We start from the raw sequence: 15,129 nt of genomic DNA, 5'->3' as shown, positions 1-15,129 counted from the left end.
CCCACAACCCACTGTAGGCGGAAGCAGGAGCGGCTGCATCTCCCCGACGGCAGGAAACTTTCTACGAAGTCGCTGGCGGGGACGGCGGGCAGCCAACCCCGCCGGAGGCCGGGCAGGTCTCCGGGGCCCCCTTAAAGCTCCGTGCCGTGGAGAGCCACGCCAGCAGAGCCGGGCCCGCCGCCGTGTCCCCGGGCAGCGCAGGGCGCTGACAGCCCGCGGCACCGCGTCCCCGCCCGCGGCCGGAGCGGCGCGGGGAACACCCGCAAACGGGGGGCACCGACCCCTGCGGCCGCCCTCCGCCCGCCCGAGTGAAAAACAGAAGAGGGAAAACCAGTTATTTCCACCAAAACAGCCCTGGGCAAAACACGGCGAAGCCCACCGCCCCGAGGCGCCGGCGGGCGCGACCCGCGCTGACAGGGGCCGGGCGGACAGAGGGACGGGGCTTTACCTTGATGCAAAACTGAGCAGGAGGCTCGGACATCTCTCTGGAGGGACTCGGCGGAGCCCGACGGGGCAGGCGCGGGCGGACAGACGGGAAGTTCTCGGGCTTTCCCCACTTTCCACTCCTCTCCCGGCGCGGCGGCGCGGCCCGACCCGGCCCGTCCCCTCAAGGGGAAGTGGCGGCCGGGGCGGCGCGGGGGAGTCGGGCCGCGGGGCCGGGGCCGCTCCTCGCTGCTGCCGCCGCTCCCCCCCCTCCGCGTGTGTGCCCTGCGCGTGCTCGCGGCTCCGCGTGAGAGGCGATGCGCGCGCGCGGGAAGAGGGAGAAGGCGCGGGAGTGCGCGGGAAGGGAAGCGGAGGGTGGGGGGCGCGGCCTCGGTCCCCGCCGGTGTTTTCCTTCCCGGAAAAGAGAGAAACCGAAAGGCGGCAGCGGGGGCCGGGCCGGGCCGGGCGCTGCGCCCCGCCCCGCGCCGCCGCTCATTGATCCGGAGTTTCGGGGCCGAAACTGACGTGGGTTCCCGGCACCCGCACCGCCCCTTAAAGGGGCCGCGCCGGCAAGAGCGGCCACCGCCGGCCCAGCACCTCCGGCCCGCGGGCGGTGCGGGCGTGCGGCTCGCTCTGGCCGGCGCCCTGGGTGCCGCTGCGGGCTGGCCAGGGCTGGGGGGAGGCTGGAGGGGCGCGGTCGGGCCGTGTCGCCGTAGCCAAGCTGGTTCCGTTTGACACCGCGCGGGCCCTTTAAGCGCCGAGCGGCGGTCCCGGGGCGGGCAGCGGGACGGGCGGGCCCCGGCAGCGCAGCGAGCTTTGTTCCGCCGGCGCTCGGGCAGCCCGGCCAGGGAGTGCGGCGCGGGCACTGCGGGCACGGGGCGTCCGCGGAGGCGCCACCGGCCCGGCCCGGTCCCCGTGTTCAGAGCCCGGCCTGGCGCTGCGTTCGGAGCCCGGCGCGGGCGCTCCAGCGCAGGCTTTCAGGGATGTGTTTGTATCACCCGCAGCGGGTGGATACAAACCCCTGCCCTGTGCGTGATTTCCATCCGCGATGGTGTCAGCGCCGGTTTCCGTCTGGCTCCTGGACAGTACAGCCCCAGCCCTCGTGACGGGAATGAAAAGAGCAGGGGGAAAGTGAAAAACCCTTCGGCCATCTCTTCGTCCAAATCTCTCTGTGATTTTACGGGCAGTTTCTGGTGTCCTGACTGGTTTTTAGATGCATCGACTTTATTGCAAGGCCTGAGGTCGCCTGGGAGCAGGGCACTGCTTTGTACCCGTAGAGCTGCAAGGCAGAGCTGCCTCTGGGGTCTGCTGGAAGGATGCTGTGCACTGGCATAGGGCAGGCTCCTGCAAGTGATTTGGTGCTACCAAAAATGGCAACGAGAGGGAATCCAACTGCGGTGCTTTCAGAGCAAGGCTTAGCTCACGTTTCGTGGTCCCTGCCTTAAGTGTGGTGTGCTGGCATCGAATGCAGAGCTGGTTCACCTGCATGGCCAATAGGCCAGACTGCTGTAGGCACCCCTTGGTCCATTTTGCAAACCAGGACGCACTCTTTGCAGCCTCTTACAGCTTCATTTTGACCTTAAACTAAATGAGGGACGGTACTATCCCCTCCCAGCCTAACAACCAATGACCCTTTTTAAATATAGGACCAACGCAACAGTGAAGGATTCATATTTACTGTCTTCCCTCAGCACAGCTGAACTGCTGAAGTAGAGTTGTTGCTCTTCAGAGTCATGGAATCATCAAGGTTGGAAGAGTCTTTTGAGATTATCCAGCCCAACTGTCAACCCAGCTCTACTGTATCCCCTAAATCACTAAACTGTATCACTTGGTGTTAGATCCAGATGCCTTTTAAGCACATCCAGGGATGGTGACTCCACCACCTCCCTGGGCAGCTCCTTCCAATGCCTGATGTCCCCATACAGTGGCATTTGTTTTTTCTCATATCCAATTTTAAAATCCTGTGTCTCAGCATAAGGCCTTTTCCTCTCGTTTTCTCACTGAGGGCATGGCAGAAGAGACTGGCCCCCTCCACCCTCCTGTCACGGAGTTGTAGAGAGCAATGAGGTCTCCCCAGAGCCTCCTCAAGACTAAACCCCAGCTCCCTCAGGCATTCCTCATAAGACATGTTTTTCTAGACCCTTCACAAGCCTTGCTGCCCTTCTCTGGACACGTCACAACGCCTCAACGTCCTTTTTAAAGTGAGGAGTCCAAAACTAAATGCCAAATACAGGGCATTGCCTCTCTCCCCCATCTTATCCTCTCTGTTACATCACCAAGACATTTTGCCTTTTTACCTACATGAGATTACCACTGGCTTTCCCCAAGAGCTGGGTTATTATTCTCTGTCGCATGGCAAGTTGGAGGTTTTTGAGATTCTTTATATCAAATATAGAAATTTGAGGTGGAAAAGATTTGTTAGGTCATCTACTCTGCTCACTGATGGTAGAGGATTTACAGCACTTGTATGATTTTTCTTTTAAATGCCTCAGGAACTGGGGCTTGCATCTCTTTCTTTTCACAGTCCAGAAAGTCCCATGGTCAGAAAGATATTTGGTCTATATTTTCATTTGTCCAGTTTCATCCAATTACTTCTGGTTGCACCCACATTGTGTACTCCCCTAAAAAGTTTTTCTCCTTCATGGCTGTTTGTGTTTTACACACAGGTATCACTTATTTTCCTAGTTATTACCATCCTTTCTTTTTATCTCCTTTCATTAATCAGTCTCTGCAGCCACTTTATCACTTATGTCCTTGGTCTTCTTTGATACCCATTCAATTGGTCATCATTTTCTCAGCCCATGGATACCGACATGGTGTCCCGTCAGTTTCATTTGTCTCCAAGCTGCCTCAAAGGCTTGTACTGAATCAGCCTGACACGGCTCTGCATCAGCTGTGTTCCTCCTTGCAGTGCCATTGTAATGTGTTTTTCTCCACAGCATCTTGTGAAGATGTGCGTCCCAAGTTTCAGTTTTCTGCCTGGAGTTTCAACATCTCTTCTTTCTGGGATCACTGATAGCTGCTTTTCCTCGCACTTTGATTAATGGCCCTTACAAATACAGGCCTTGATCCATCCTCTCAAACCTCTCAACCAGTATGGATGGTTGCAAGTGTCTGTCCAAGACCACAACCTGACTTAGAGCTTATAGGATATGGGGTTATAATTATTAAAGTTGCTATGGCTTATGCTCACGGGAAGCCCCCATGGGAAAGGCACAGCCGCAGGCTGGACGGGTGGGAATCGGCTGAGGGGTGAGAGGCCTTTATGAGTGAGGAGAGAGTCAGCTGGAAGTGAGATTGTGATTGGCTGGAGGAACGCGTGGACAGTGTACGAGCAGGAAGCTGATTGGCTGAAGGAACGTGGTCAGTGTACGAGCAGGAAGCTGATTGGCTGAAGGAACGCATGGTCAGCGTATGAGCAGGAAGTTGATTGGCTGGAGGAACGTGTGGACAGTGTACGAGCAGGAAGCTGATTGGCTGAAGGAACGCGTGGTCAGCGTATGAGCAGGAAGTTGATTGGCTGAAGGAACGCGTGGACAGTGTATGAGCAGGAAGCTGATTGGATGAGCTGGGAGGCCACCATGAAGGAGGGCAACTTGGCCTGCCCAATAATATATGTGCCAAACCAATGGCCAGTGTACCAAGAACTAGATTATAAAGTAATTAAAGAACTGAGGGCAATAATAAAAGAAAGCAGCTTATCCTCCCATCACACCCTAAGCTACCTAGAATCCATGAGCACTGCATACGTCCTTACACCCCATGACTGGAAGAGCATAATGAAAATTATTCTAACAGCGACGCAGTTTGCTGTCTGGCTGACCGATTACCAAGAGCTGTGTACATCCTGTGTGCAGAAGTGCGGCAGGAAAGCAATCCACCAATCGCGGCTGTGCAGCTGACTGGAGAGGGTGCCTTTGCAGTCCCTTCAGCACAAGCAGGCTACCCGCAAGACATATGTGGCATCATCACCCTCCCTGTAGGCCCTGTAGGCCTGTAGGCCCTGCAGCGACTCCTGGGAATGGGTATCAATTCTAACATGTCTTTTGGTAAGATTTTACAGGGTCCAGTGAAATCATTCGTGCGGTTCCTGGGCAAACTGCAAGCTGCACTATCCCGACAAGTCAACAATGAGGAAGCCAGAGTTATCCTGTTGCAGCAGATTGCTTTTACAAATGCGAATGAGGACTGTAGAATAGCACTGCTCACTGTTTGCCATGCACTTACTTGTGACGTAGCAGACATGGTTAGAGCATGCCAAAATGTGGCAACAACTGCCTATAATAGTAACTCTCTGGCAGCGACTTTAACCATGGACTTCCGAGTTTTGAACACATGGGCGGGGGTCAGGGCAGGCCTGACCCTCAGATAGGGATCAGGACGAGTGGAGGTTGGGATGGTCCTGGCAGCCATGTTGACGGTGCTTGGCTTGCTGCAGGTGGCCCGCGGGGCCAGGAGCTCTACCCCAGCGAGCCTCTGCAGCCCTACAGCATGGCCCTCAGCACAGCCTCAGGCACATCAAGGACTGCCAGCCCATCAAGTACAGCAACATCACACATAAAGCCTGGCCCAGTGACAACAGCACGGCTGGCCCGGCGGCTGTCACCACACTTGTACATCCACCCAGAAGCGGCAGCCAGAGCGCGAGGCCACCGCTGGCAGAAGTGGCCGAGTGGCACGGTCCGCGCTCTTCCGAGGCGCGGGGCCACCAACGGCAGGTGGGTGGCTCCCCCGGCTGCCATACCGCAGCTGCCATACCGCCGGGCATCTGGGCCAAGCGGCAGGGATATCGCTGCCACGGCTGGAGAAGCTGGGGGGGCTGTGTAGCAGCCATGCGGCCCTTACACCGAGCCCCAGCGTTGCTGCTGCTCGCCACCAGGAACTTGGGCCTCTGCCTTGTCTAGCAAATGTCAACCTTTTGCTGTTACGGTACTTTCAAAGGACTTGCATATATATCTACAGAGTTATAGTTATTTACAAGTTATAATATCATTGATTATTTAGCTAAGGATAGATGAAGTGTTACTGCTCACACCAGAGATGTTATAAGCATATGAGTTGTTATAGTTGTTATTGTTGTCACTGTTATTAATGTCTTAGGAGTTGCTTGGGTTTTTCCTAGAAGGTTTTCATTGCTTAATAAAAAAAGAGGGGGGAAATGTAGGATACGGGGTTATAATTATTAAAGTCGCTAAGGCTTATGCTCTTGAGAAGGCCCCATGGCAAAGGCACAGCTGCAGGCTGGACGGCAGAGCCGGCTGAGGGGTGAGCGTGAGGAGAGAGTCAGCTGGAAGTGACACTGTGATTGGCTGGAGGAATGTGTGGGCAGTGTATGAGCAGGAAGCTGATTGGCTGAAGGAACGCGTGGGCAGTGTATGAGCAGGAAGCTGATTGGCTGAAGGAACGTGTGGGCAGTGTATGAGCAGGAAGCTGATTGGCTGAAGGAACACGTGAACAGTGTATCAGTAGGAAGCTGATTGGATGGGAGGACGCGTGGACAGCAGCGTGGCAGCTGAGCCAGTCAATGGGTGCCTTCTTTCTGTTAAGTTCTGTTAAGTCCTCGTTTGTCAGGTTGAAATTAAAGGTATAAAAAGGGGCCAGTTTTTACAGTAAAGAGATCTCCTTCGGATGCATGAGGGGGTCCGTGTCACTTTGTTCCCCACTGCTGCAAGAGCTATTCTCTTTCAGCTCATTCTGTTTGTTTTTTCCAATACTCCACTAAATGTGAGTTCAGTGGATGGAAACTAGAAAAGGTAAGGAAAGAGATGGTGAACATGTAGAGAAAGCTACAGCCATGATTGCAGCACCTCTTCAGCCACAAGTCAATCCCACTGAAGTTGCTGTAAGAAAGCTGGGAAGGAAATGTGGCTGGACAAAACACACCCCACCCCACCCTGTGGTGTGCCCTTGCCAACAGAAGCAGGAATGCCTCAGCCATGCTGGCTAGGTGCTACACACAGTGACTGGAGAACACCTTTGAACCCTTTGAACAAGGAGGGCCAAACCCTGTGTCATGTGTTAGCTTTTCTGCTTGGTTCTGCCCTTGTTTCTCTGCCCTGATTTCTTGCAGTTCCTCTCATTAGTTGTGTCTCTTGAGACCTCAGACTTTAAGGTCCTGCCTGCTGCTCTGGGCAGGAGAAGAAAAATGCTACCAAATCTCCTGGTGTGCAGGGTGGTCCACAGTTGCAGGACAGTTGTTCTGGAAAAGTAAGGAGGAAGCTGCTCCAGCTGTCAGCTCCTCTTTAGATCTGTGCCACGTGGAGATTGCACAGAGCGGAAAGAAGTCCATTAGCTCGTATTTAACCTTGAACAGGCTCCCAGTGAGTTTCTTTCCCTCTCACCTAGAGGCTACTGCTTAGCTTATCTCCAGGGAGGACCCATTAGTTAGGATTTATGATCTGGCAGAGCCACCTGTCATCAACACTCCAGCCAGAATTCCCCTAACTTTTTGTTCGGATGGATGTCAGCAAAACTAATACAGGCAAAAGGTACCATGGCCTATGAGGTGAGGCCAATCTCCTACCTTACTTAGGGCTCTCCCAGAAAGGGAAGGTGGATGGTCAGCAGCAGGATGAGAAAATCAACAGACTGAAGTATGTTTTTCTCATAGTGGTCTGAAAAATCTGGCTCTAGATTGTATTGGTATTGTATTTTCTGGCCTAAAGGTTGTCCCTGAAAACAGAGCAAACCCTGAAGTAAAGGAGACAAACAACCCTTTCATTGCGACTTAAAATTTTCTGTCCACAGCAGTGCATCTGCCCAGCAGCTTCCACTGATTCTGTGCCACCTGAGCCTCTTTCACAGCCATAGGACTCCCAGTGTCTTCCTACTTGCACTTGCTCAGCAGCTAAACCAGGGGCTTTTCATATGTCCCAGAAGGATGTTGAAGCCTTTTTCCCAAAGGAGTTAGACATTTGACTACCTACATTGAGCTGAAAGCCAAGGTTTCCATTCCTTCTTTTGTGTGTACTGTTTTTCTGGTTTCAGCAGCATACAGCAACGCCTCAATAATGATTGACTTTTACTAAGGAGACTTTGTTCATAGTAGTATTTTTCCTTTCCTCTTTTTATTTTCAAACCAGTCATTACTTCCCAGTGCCCAGTTATCATTAACTCATTCTACTGCTTCTCCTCTGTTATCTTTTCCTTCCCTTTATCTTCCCCCAGCACAAGTTAACTGACTCATTTAGTGCTCACTTGTTTGCCTCACTTGTACTACTAGTTTTATTTTTGTCTTCCAGTGTTTGAGCAGATTCAAATGTGACTTGATGGGTCTGCTGACATTACTGGGCCTCAACAGAGATGAATTCCAAACTGAGGGACAGAATCAAGCTCCTAACAACAAAGCACAGTTGTAAATTCACAGAACATGCAAGGACACGTTCATATTAGAACTGATTTTTTTAGTCTTGAGGGCTGAAGGGAAATCCATGAGGGCTGGTACACAGAGGTGCTGTGGAAGTGATTCCCATTGCACATTTAGCACTGTGATTCTTTTCCCTCTTACCAAATCGGTTTCTGAAATTAAATTGTGTTTTATGGCCTTAATGTGCATCAGTCATGCTGCTTCTCATCATTAGCAGTAAGACTAGCCTTCGTTTCATGTTATCAGGCAAATCCTTTTTCCAAGATTCAGACAGGTTTCTTGTGGTAGAAGTCCCAAATCCTTGACTTTTAGTTATGAAATCCAGTCTACACTGTTAGAGGGAGAAAGGCTATATCCATTTTATTTGCATTCTTGCAAATTGGTTCGTCTAAGATTCTAGTCTTACTTGAGATTCCATAGTCTGCCTCTATGAATAGGATTTGCACCAATATAATGATTTTGATAATAAGCTTGTTTTGTTTTGATTTGGTTTTAAGTCAAAATAGCTATATTTGTGCATTCCCCAAAGCTGCAGGCATTTTAATATAAAGATACTTGAGTTTTCTTAGGCACCCACATAGCTTTCCCATTTCAGAAACTCACAACAGCCAAACTAGAAATGCAAAAATGATGGTATGACACCTATTCATCCAGCAGCAAATATATGTAAAAGAAAATAATGCTGAACGTCATTCTTGATGGTCTAAGCCACATCATCCTCACTCATTGTCACATATAGTATTATTTTGAATCATCTAGTGTATTGCTTCTGTAAATAGGAGAAAAAGTTTTCTATTGCTCCAAGTGTGGCTCTTGTGCTCAAGAAAGGGAAAGGGAAATTGAGAATTGTACTGTTGTTCAAAACAGTGCAGCATTTTCTGAGAGACAAGTTGACAGTCACGTTTGAGAAGTGGACTCCATTGCACAAGTCACTGCTTAGACATGTGCTGACAGTGCTACTCCTGGAACATATGCTCAAGTTGTAGCACATAAAAATGAGGCAGTGAGTGGCCCTGACAGAGCTCCTGAGAGCATTTGACTCCAATGACACCAACCTGGCAAAAGCTAAATCTGACTATCAGGTTAGTCCCAAACTGCTTGGGACCACGGGCCCCTCTCATGCTGCTGTGGAACAGTCCCATGGCACCATGAAGCAGTTACAGCCAAGTCCTTTTCTACCTCTTCTAGTGTTTTGGTTGCAGTGTGGTGCCACAAAGGAAAACTTCCAGGGCTAAGAGTGTAAAAGGTGTAAAAGTCCCCCATCCCACACTGCTGTGCTGTGCAGGTCACAGCACACCTCCTTTGACTGTGCTAGCAGCTGCCTTTAGTACTGTGAAAAGACCCAGGAATACATCATTTTTATGTTTGTGCATGTGTGCCCTTGTGTTTAAAGCCAGCTCAGTTCCCCTGACTATAGCCTCCCTCAGGAGACTGACAGGGATACCTTAAACTGGAATCTTTTGGTTCCTCAAGGGCACAGATGAAGCTTGTCCCCTCAGCTCATGCTGGCAGTGTCTCTTCCTCACCTCCAAAGAGTCAAGAGGCTTGGCCAGGTGCTGCTCCTTGCCCTGCCACTACAGAATCTTGCCCCAGCAAAATGTGTGGAAGGGCCACCAGGCATGCAAGGACCAAGGAGTAAAAGCAGGGTACCTCTGCCTTTGGCAGAGGACAAGGCTGGGCAGGCTGTATCAAAGGAGGGAGAGCAGCCCCTGGGCTGAACAGGGAGGGGAAGGTCAGCAGGAGGGAGCTATAGAGAAGCTGGGGTAAGAGGCTGGGCTGCACCAGGCAAAATCTCCCCACTCAACCTACTTTAGCAGGGCTGGTTGTTTAAATGGAATTTAAATCTCTGCAGATATGTGAGGAACTTCCTGGCATCACCGAAAGACATGCAGTGACAGGGGCAGGGCTGTGCTGGCCAGGGTCAGGCATGGGCGCAGCCAGAGCAGGTACCACAGAGAAATTGCTGTGGACATGGGCTCAGCATTTCTGCAAAGCACTGGTAAGTAAGGGAAAGCAGAAAAGGTTACCAAAATAGGAATTTTGGAGGACAATTCTGTCCTCCAAAGCACTAGATGCCCAGCTCCCAATTTCAGGCATAAGAAGCTATTACTTTTGTGTTTGGTTTTTTCACAGTCCAGAACAGTGAAGTGTATGTCAGTGTTTACAATCTCTTGAATTCAAAATAATGAGTCAGTTGCATCTCACCTCAAAATCACAAGATTTTGAGGAGAAGAACTACTTTGGAAAATCCCTTAAATTGTATGTGTGTGTATTTTGTTACCTGCCTCCAGATTTCATCTGTAAAGTACGTGTTTTCAAATGTCCCCCACAAATTCTGAATGCTGAAAAAATTCTTTCTTCTCTTTCATTCCTTCTTCTTTCTTCTCTGTTATTTTTCTCTATTCCTTTTTGCCTTTCCACCTGCCTTTTGATTTCATATGTAATTAAATGATGTGGGCCAGGAAAATTAAGAAGCATTAAGTTATATGATGTAACTCAAGGTAAAAGTAGAAAAATCATCAAGCTATATTTTGTTACTGTAAAACATTTTCAACAAAAATAAAGAAAAAATAGAAACTGAAGGGATAGGGTTCAAATTCTGTGTCAGGTAAGTCCAAATCGATTTACATTTTGCAGGTACTATGGTTGATTTTTTACTTCTCCAGTTCAGTCACCTCAGCTGCAGAGGTGAAACAAACTTTTCTAAAAACCCAATCCTCTCTATTAGTAATATTTTCTCAGTCTCACCACTCCCTCTCTCCTTTTTCAGCATCATTTTCTCCACAGGGTGACAGGATTACAGCTGTTGTGCCAGTTCCAAGTTGTGGTGTGCACTCTGTCATCTATGTCATTGTAACTCTCTATCTTGCTGGCATTAGAAGAGTGACACAAATTGTTTTCCTGCTGGATGAAAATTGTCTAGTAGATTTAATGCTCATAACCTAATGTGAGGAATAATATTATATAAGCAACAGCAGTCAATCTGCTCATAATGGTATTGTGTCCCCTGGTATTGAGGGGAAAATTCGAGCCTGTGGAAGCTCAGCATCTTTCTGAGTAGTTCTGCAGACTCTGGGGCCAGGGCTTACAGCAGTGTGACCACACAGTTGCAAAGCCAGTGGGCTGATGTGAAAACTCAAGCTTGGAAATAGAGAAGGAAATGGAAACTCGAGGCTGTGTATGCTCAGCAAATGGTCCAATGAAACCCTGGTAGATGAAAAAAATAGCAATGCAAGTACAGCTTGTTGCACAGAACTGTGATTTATCTGCTTTTATTTTCAATAGTTCCAGTGGCATCATGATGTCGGATTTTATAGCCTATTAAATCATGCTTGACATTTATGGATGTAGTTTAGAGTGCATGCATTATGGAGAGTTAGTAGCCTCTCCCTGGCTGAGCAGCAGTTTCCACTTAAAGGTCTTATTCCATCCTCACATCCTTTTACACCTTGAGCTCAGATACAGACAAATACACTCCAAAGAAAAATATTTTGGTGAAGAATACAAAAGATAAACAACTTTTCTATTCCTATTGGGTTTGGACTGTCCTAATCTGAAGTGGCCTTTATTTCTGTTGTTGCCTCCCATTCCCAAAGGCACATATTGCACCCAAAAGGGTTGACTGCAGCTTCTGCAGGCACTGCACATTCTGCCACCTCCATCACAGCAGACAGATTGCCCTCTCCCAGGAAAGAGGTAGTAATCAGCCCAGGTTGCTGATGGTTTTCTTCGGTGCGTGTGGGAGAGGCGTAATTAAGACCGGAAATTGGAGCTGACCCCAATATTAGCTTGGCAAGAGGTGCTGAGGTGGGTGGACCTGCGTGCCAAGGCCTGACCTGGGTTGTTACTTAGACAGTGGTGGGATAACCACTGCTACCTCCCCAGCATGTGGTTCACTGCCCCTTCCCACCAGAACTGTCCCTGCAGCCGCTGCCCAGGAAGGCAAAGGCTCCATCTTGGGTTGTACCCATCAAGGCAGGCTGAGAGGGCACCCAGGAAGGAGGAGCAGGGAGGGCAGCTTGAACTCCAGTCCTGTCAGCTGTAGAGGAAGGGAAGAGCAAAGCAACCAGTGAGGCTGGAAAAGGCAGTTATGATGAAGACTGGGATTTTTGTTCAGAAGACACCTTGGCAGCAATTTCAGGGGGGCAGAGAGAGGGAGAGAGTGATCAGATAGTGGCTGGATAGGCTGGACCTTAACTGGATGGAAATGTAACCTCCTTGCCTGTTATCCTCACAGCCAGGGAGACTCCTCTGTGTCAGAGGATTATGGCACAGAGACCTTTGTGACCATGAGAAAGGAAGGCTTTAGCTGCCTGTGGAAGATACTTCCATACGCCAGGGCATGAACTGAGTGCAGATTGCAGTGGTCACAACTACCACAGCGAGAGATAAAGACACATTTCACTCTTAGATACCATCTTACAAGCAGTAATTAAGTTTTTACAGCATCCATGTGAGGTAAGCACACAAGTACTGCTCCTATCTTAAAGCTAGGAGAGGAGAGAAGAGAGGGTGAGTGCCCTGCTGAAGGCCGGGTGGTGACTCAGTGGCACTGCCACCGTCACCAACCGGGAGCTCCTGGTTCCCAGCCTGGCCCACGAACCACTGCAGCCTCCCTGCCAAGAGAAGGAAGTGAGCTGATTTTTCAAGCACTTTGATGAGAGAAGGAAGGTTAGAAATAGCCTGAGGCTGTTTCTAGAGAAAGTGTCAGGGCTGAAGGAGAATTGTGGAGGAGGGGAGCAGGAAAGGGGATGGTGGTGAAGGAACTGTTGATACAAATGGTTATTAAGGGAAAGGCGGTGACAAATCAGAACCCAACAATAGGAGGAAAATGGGTCAATAGATGAAATAGATTTTCTTGAGAGGCCTTTGGGACAGAGGAGAGGTAGCAGCAAGAGGAGAAAGAATGGGGAGGGAGAAAAAAACACAGTGAAGTGTGCATGGCAGCATTTGAAAGTGTCAGGAGACAGACAAAAAAAATGCCACCAAACATGCATGGCAATTGCCTGGGCAATTATAATCACACTATTGTCTCTTCCACAGCAGCTGGAGATCTCAGAGCCCTCCACAGAGCATCATTACCTTTGTTTCACCTATGGGAGAACTGAGGCTCAGAGCAGTGAAACCATCTGCCTATGGTCACGCAGCAAGGCCAACACATTATAGTGTTTTAAACTATTACAGTAAATGCAACTGGAAACGGGAGTAAACAGACAGGGGCACAGTTCTCACTGGGATAGGAGATAAACAGAAGAGATGACTGATGTCAGCACCCCAAGTTTATTTTTATAGCTCTAAAATACATAATGTCATATAAAATGACATTTGGAAGCTGTGAGCTTTGGACCCTCTATGCTTTAAACTACAAGCTAAGTAATACTAACAGTCAGACACACCACTATATGCACAAGTACATGTGACACAATAGTTCTGAGTTAGCATTAGTGTGATTTTTGCCTTTCAACAATTAATTTTCTCCGTTTTCCAACTTTCAGAAAAATTAAGGTAACCTACAAGTACAGAAATGGAGAGATGTGTATACAAGAAGACTTCCATGACACCAAATATTGTTACATTCCCAAAGTTCTTAGAGATAGAAGAGAATAGAATGGAATAGAATATCTCAGTTGGAAAGGACCTGAAATTGCCTGGAAGCTGCACATGACCACTATCATGGTGGAGTCATTGTTTATGGTAGTTGTGTGCCATGGCAGAGAAACTATAAGCCTGACAGCCTGTGGCTGTCGTATCAAAAGGAGCATTCTCTGAAAAAGTAGAAACTTAGAAAATTGCCACCACCACTACTCTGAGCTAGAATAATGTTATATGGCCTAGGAAAATGACATGTTTTTGTAAAAGTTCCTCTTCATTTAAAAATCCCCACCTTTCCTCACCTCTTCTTTCTTCTTTTCCTCACAAGAAATGAAGAAATGCAGCTATTTTTTACTGTAGTTTGAGAAGGATAGAGTAGTAGGAGCTGTGCAGTGCTACCACCCTCTGGCCATTGCCAACAGCACCATCCTCCCTCTGCAGGACTGCTCTGAGCTCCATCATCTGCCTCGCACACCTATGGGAGATAAATGCTGCTTTTCATTGCACCCAGTAAAGAGAGACAGTGATTTACACCTTCTGATGCAGCTCTACACAATGCCTGTTTTGGCTGCTTACTTTTGTAAAGATATCTCATCTGGGTGAAGGATGCAAAGGCCAAACACTTCCAGATGTGTTTTCCCTCTGCGGGTCCAGCTCACCTGGCCAGTGGGTTCATCTCCTACCTGGTCATATGCAGATTCCAGGCAACTGCAGGTCCCTTCCAACTGAAATATTCTATTCTATTCTATTCTATTCTATTCTATTCTATTCTATTCTATTCTATTCTATTCCATTCCATTCCATTCCAATCTCTAAGAATTTTGGGAACGTAAGTTTCCAAAGCTACCCTTTGGAAAAAAAAGTCCTGTAGCATCTCTAAAATTTCTCAAAAACAAGCTGGCCCTTCTTTTCCTCTCATCTACCCTCCTGTCCATAATCAAGTGCTCATTTATTAAAAGAACAAAAAGCTAACAAGAAAAAACACATCTACTATGCCCACCATTTTGCTGCTAAAAATATGCTTCCCAAAATTAAACCCAGCAGCTCTTGACATATAAAAACTCATTTTTTCTACTTCCATCTACAAGAGAGATCCTGGCTATCTGCCCAGATGAAGAGGAAGCCACAGCAAACTGTTGGATCTTGCATCACACTCTTCAATGGCCAAAACCAGCATGTCACGATCTGTGAAAGGGAATGAATTTCAATGTCAAAGGAACTTTGTACCAAGGCTGTACTTTACCTTTGGTTTCTCTCTGGACAGTAAATGTGTGTCTTCAGGTGACAATATTTGTGCAAGTAAATCTACTGGCTCTCGATGCCAAGGTTGGACTTTGGGGGTACTGCTGCTTAAGGCATTTTTTGATGCTGATGACATGATGCATTCAATAATAATGATAATTAATAATAATAAACAAAAAAGAAAACCCCAAACCAAACACAACAAAACCCCACACACAATTCCCCCACAACCTGATCATCCAGTATTGAAAATGAAGTTCATCAGTAAAAGATTTCCCATGCTCAGCTTATTTGCTCAGATGATGTGTGTTCCTTTTGGGAGATGAATGCTCCATTCCATTTATTATATTTGATGAAAACTCTACCACCTCTTTGTAACCAAGATAAGGGATTGGATTCTCTCAGTTTGTGATTCCGAATCTCTCACTAGCAGAGTGGGTAAAAACATTCACAAGGCTGAATCCTTGTGCTTCACAGGTAGAAGTGTCTGCCATCAAAACCTGCAG

At 48.4% G+C, this 15,129-nt stretch overlaps 2 protein-coding genes across 9 annotated transcripts in view; one reads left to right on the top strand and one right to left on the bottom strand.

Moving 5' to 3' along the window:
- The window catches only part of ETV6 (ETS variant transcription factor 6), a 129,021-nt gene extending 124,016 nt beyond the window's left edge, over positions 1-5,005 (bottom strand). For 2 of the 4 annotated variants that reach the window (XM_053978056.1, XM_053978057.1), the window contains exon 1: positions 449-569. In XM_053978056.1, the coding sequence (XP_053834031.1) occupies positions 449-481 (33 nt within the window). In that variant the 5' untranslated portion in view covers positions 482-569. Of the gene's footprint in view, positions 1-448; positions 897-4,253 lie in introns of those variants that run through there. The other 2 variants (XM_053978058.1, XM_053978063.1) reach the window with 2 other exon arrangements.
- Positions 5,006-5,333: 328 nt separating this feature from the next.
- The window catches only part of LOC128808042 (zinc finger CCCH-type antiviral protein 1-like), a 60,313-nt gene continuing 50,517 nt past the window's right edge, over positions 5,334-15,129 (top strand). For all 5 annotated transcript variants that reach the window (XM_053978816.1, XM_053978814.1, XM_053978813.1 and 2 more), the window contains exon 1: positions 5,334-6,176. The gene's annotated coding sequence lies outside the window, so the exon portion shown is untranslated. The remainder of the gene's footprint in view (positions 6,177-15,129) is intronic.

Source organism: Vidua macroura, chromosome 5 (assembly GCF_024509145.1).
Source record: "Vidua macroura isolate BioBank_ID:100142 chromosome 5, ASM2450914v1, whole genome shotgun sequence".
In the NCBI taxonomy this organism is placed as follows: Eukaryota; Metazoa; Chordata; class Aves; order Passeriformes; family Viduidae; genus Vidua; species Vidua macroura.
This window is presented reverse-complemented; position numbering and strand designations above follow the sequence as displayed.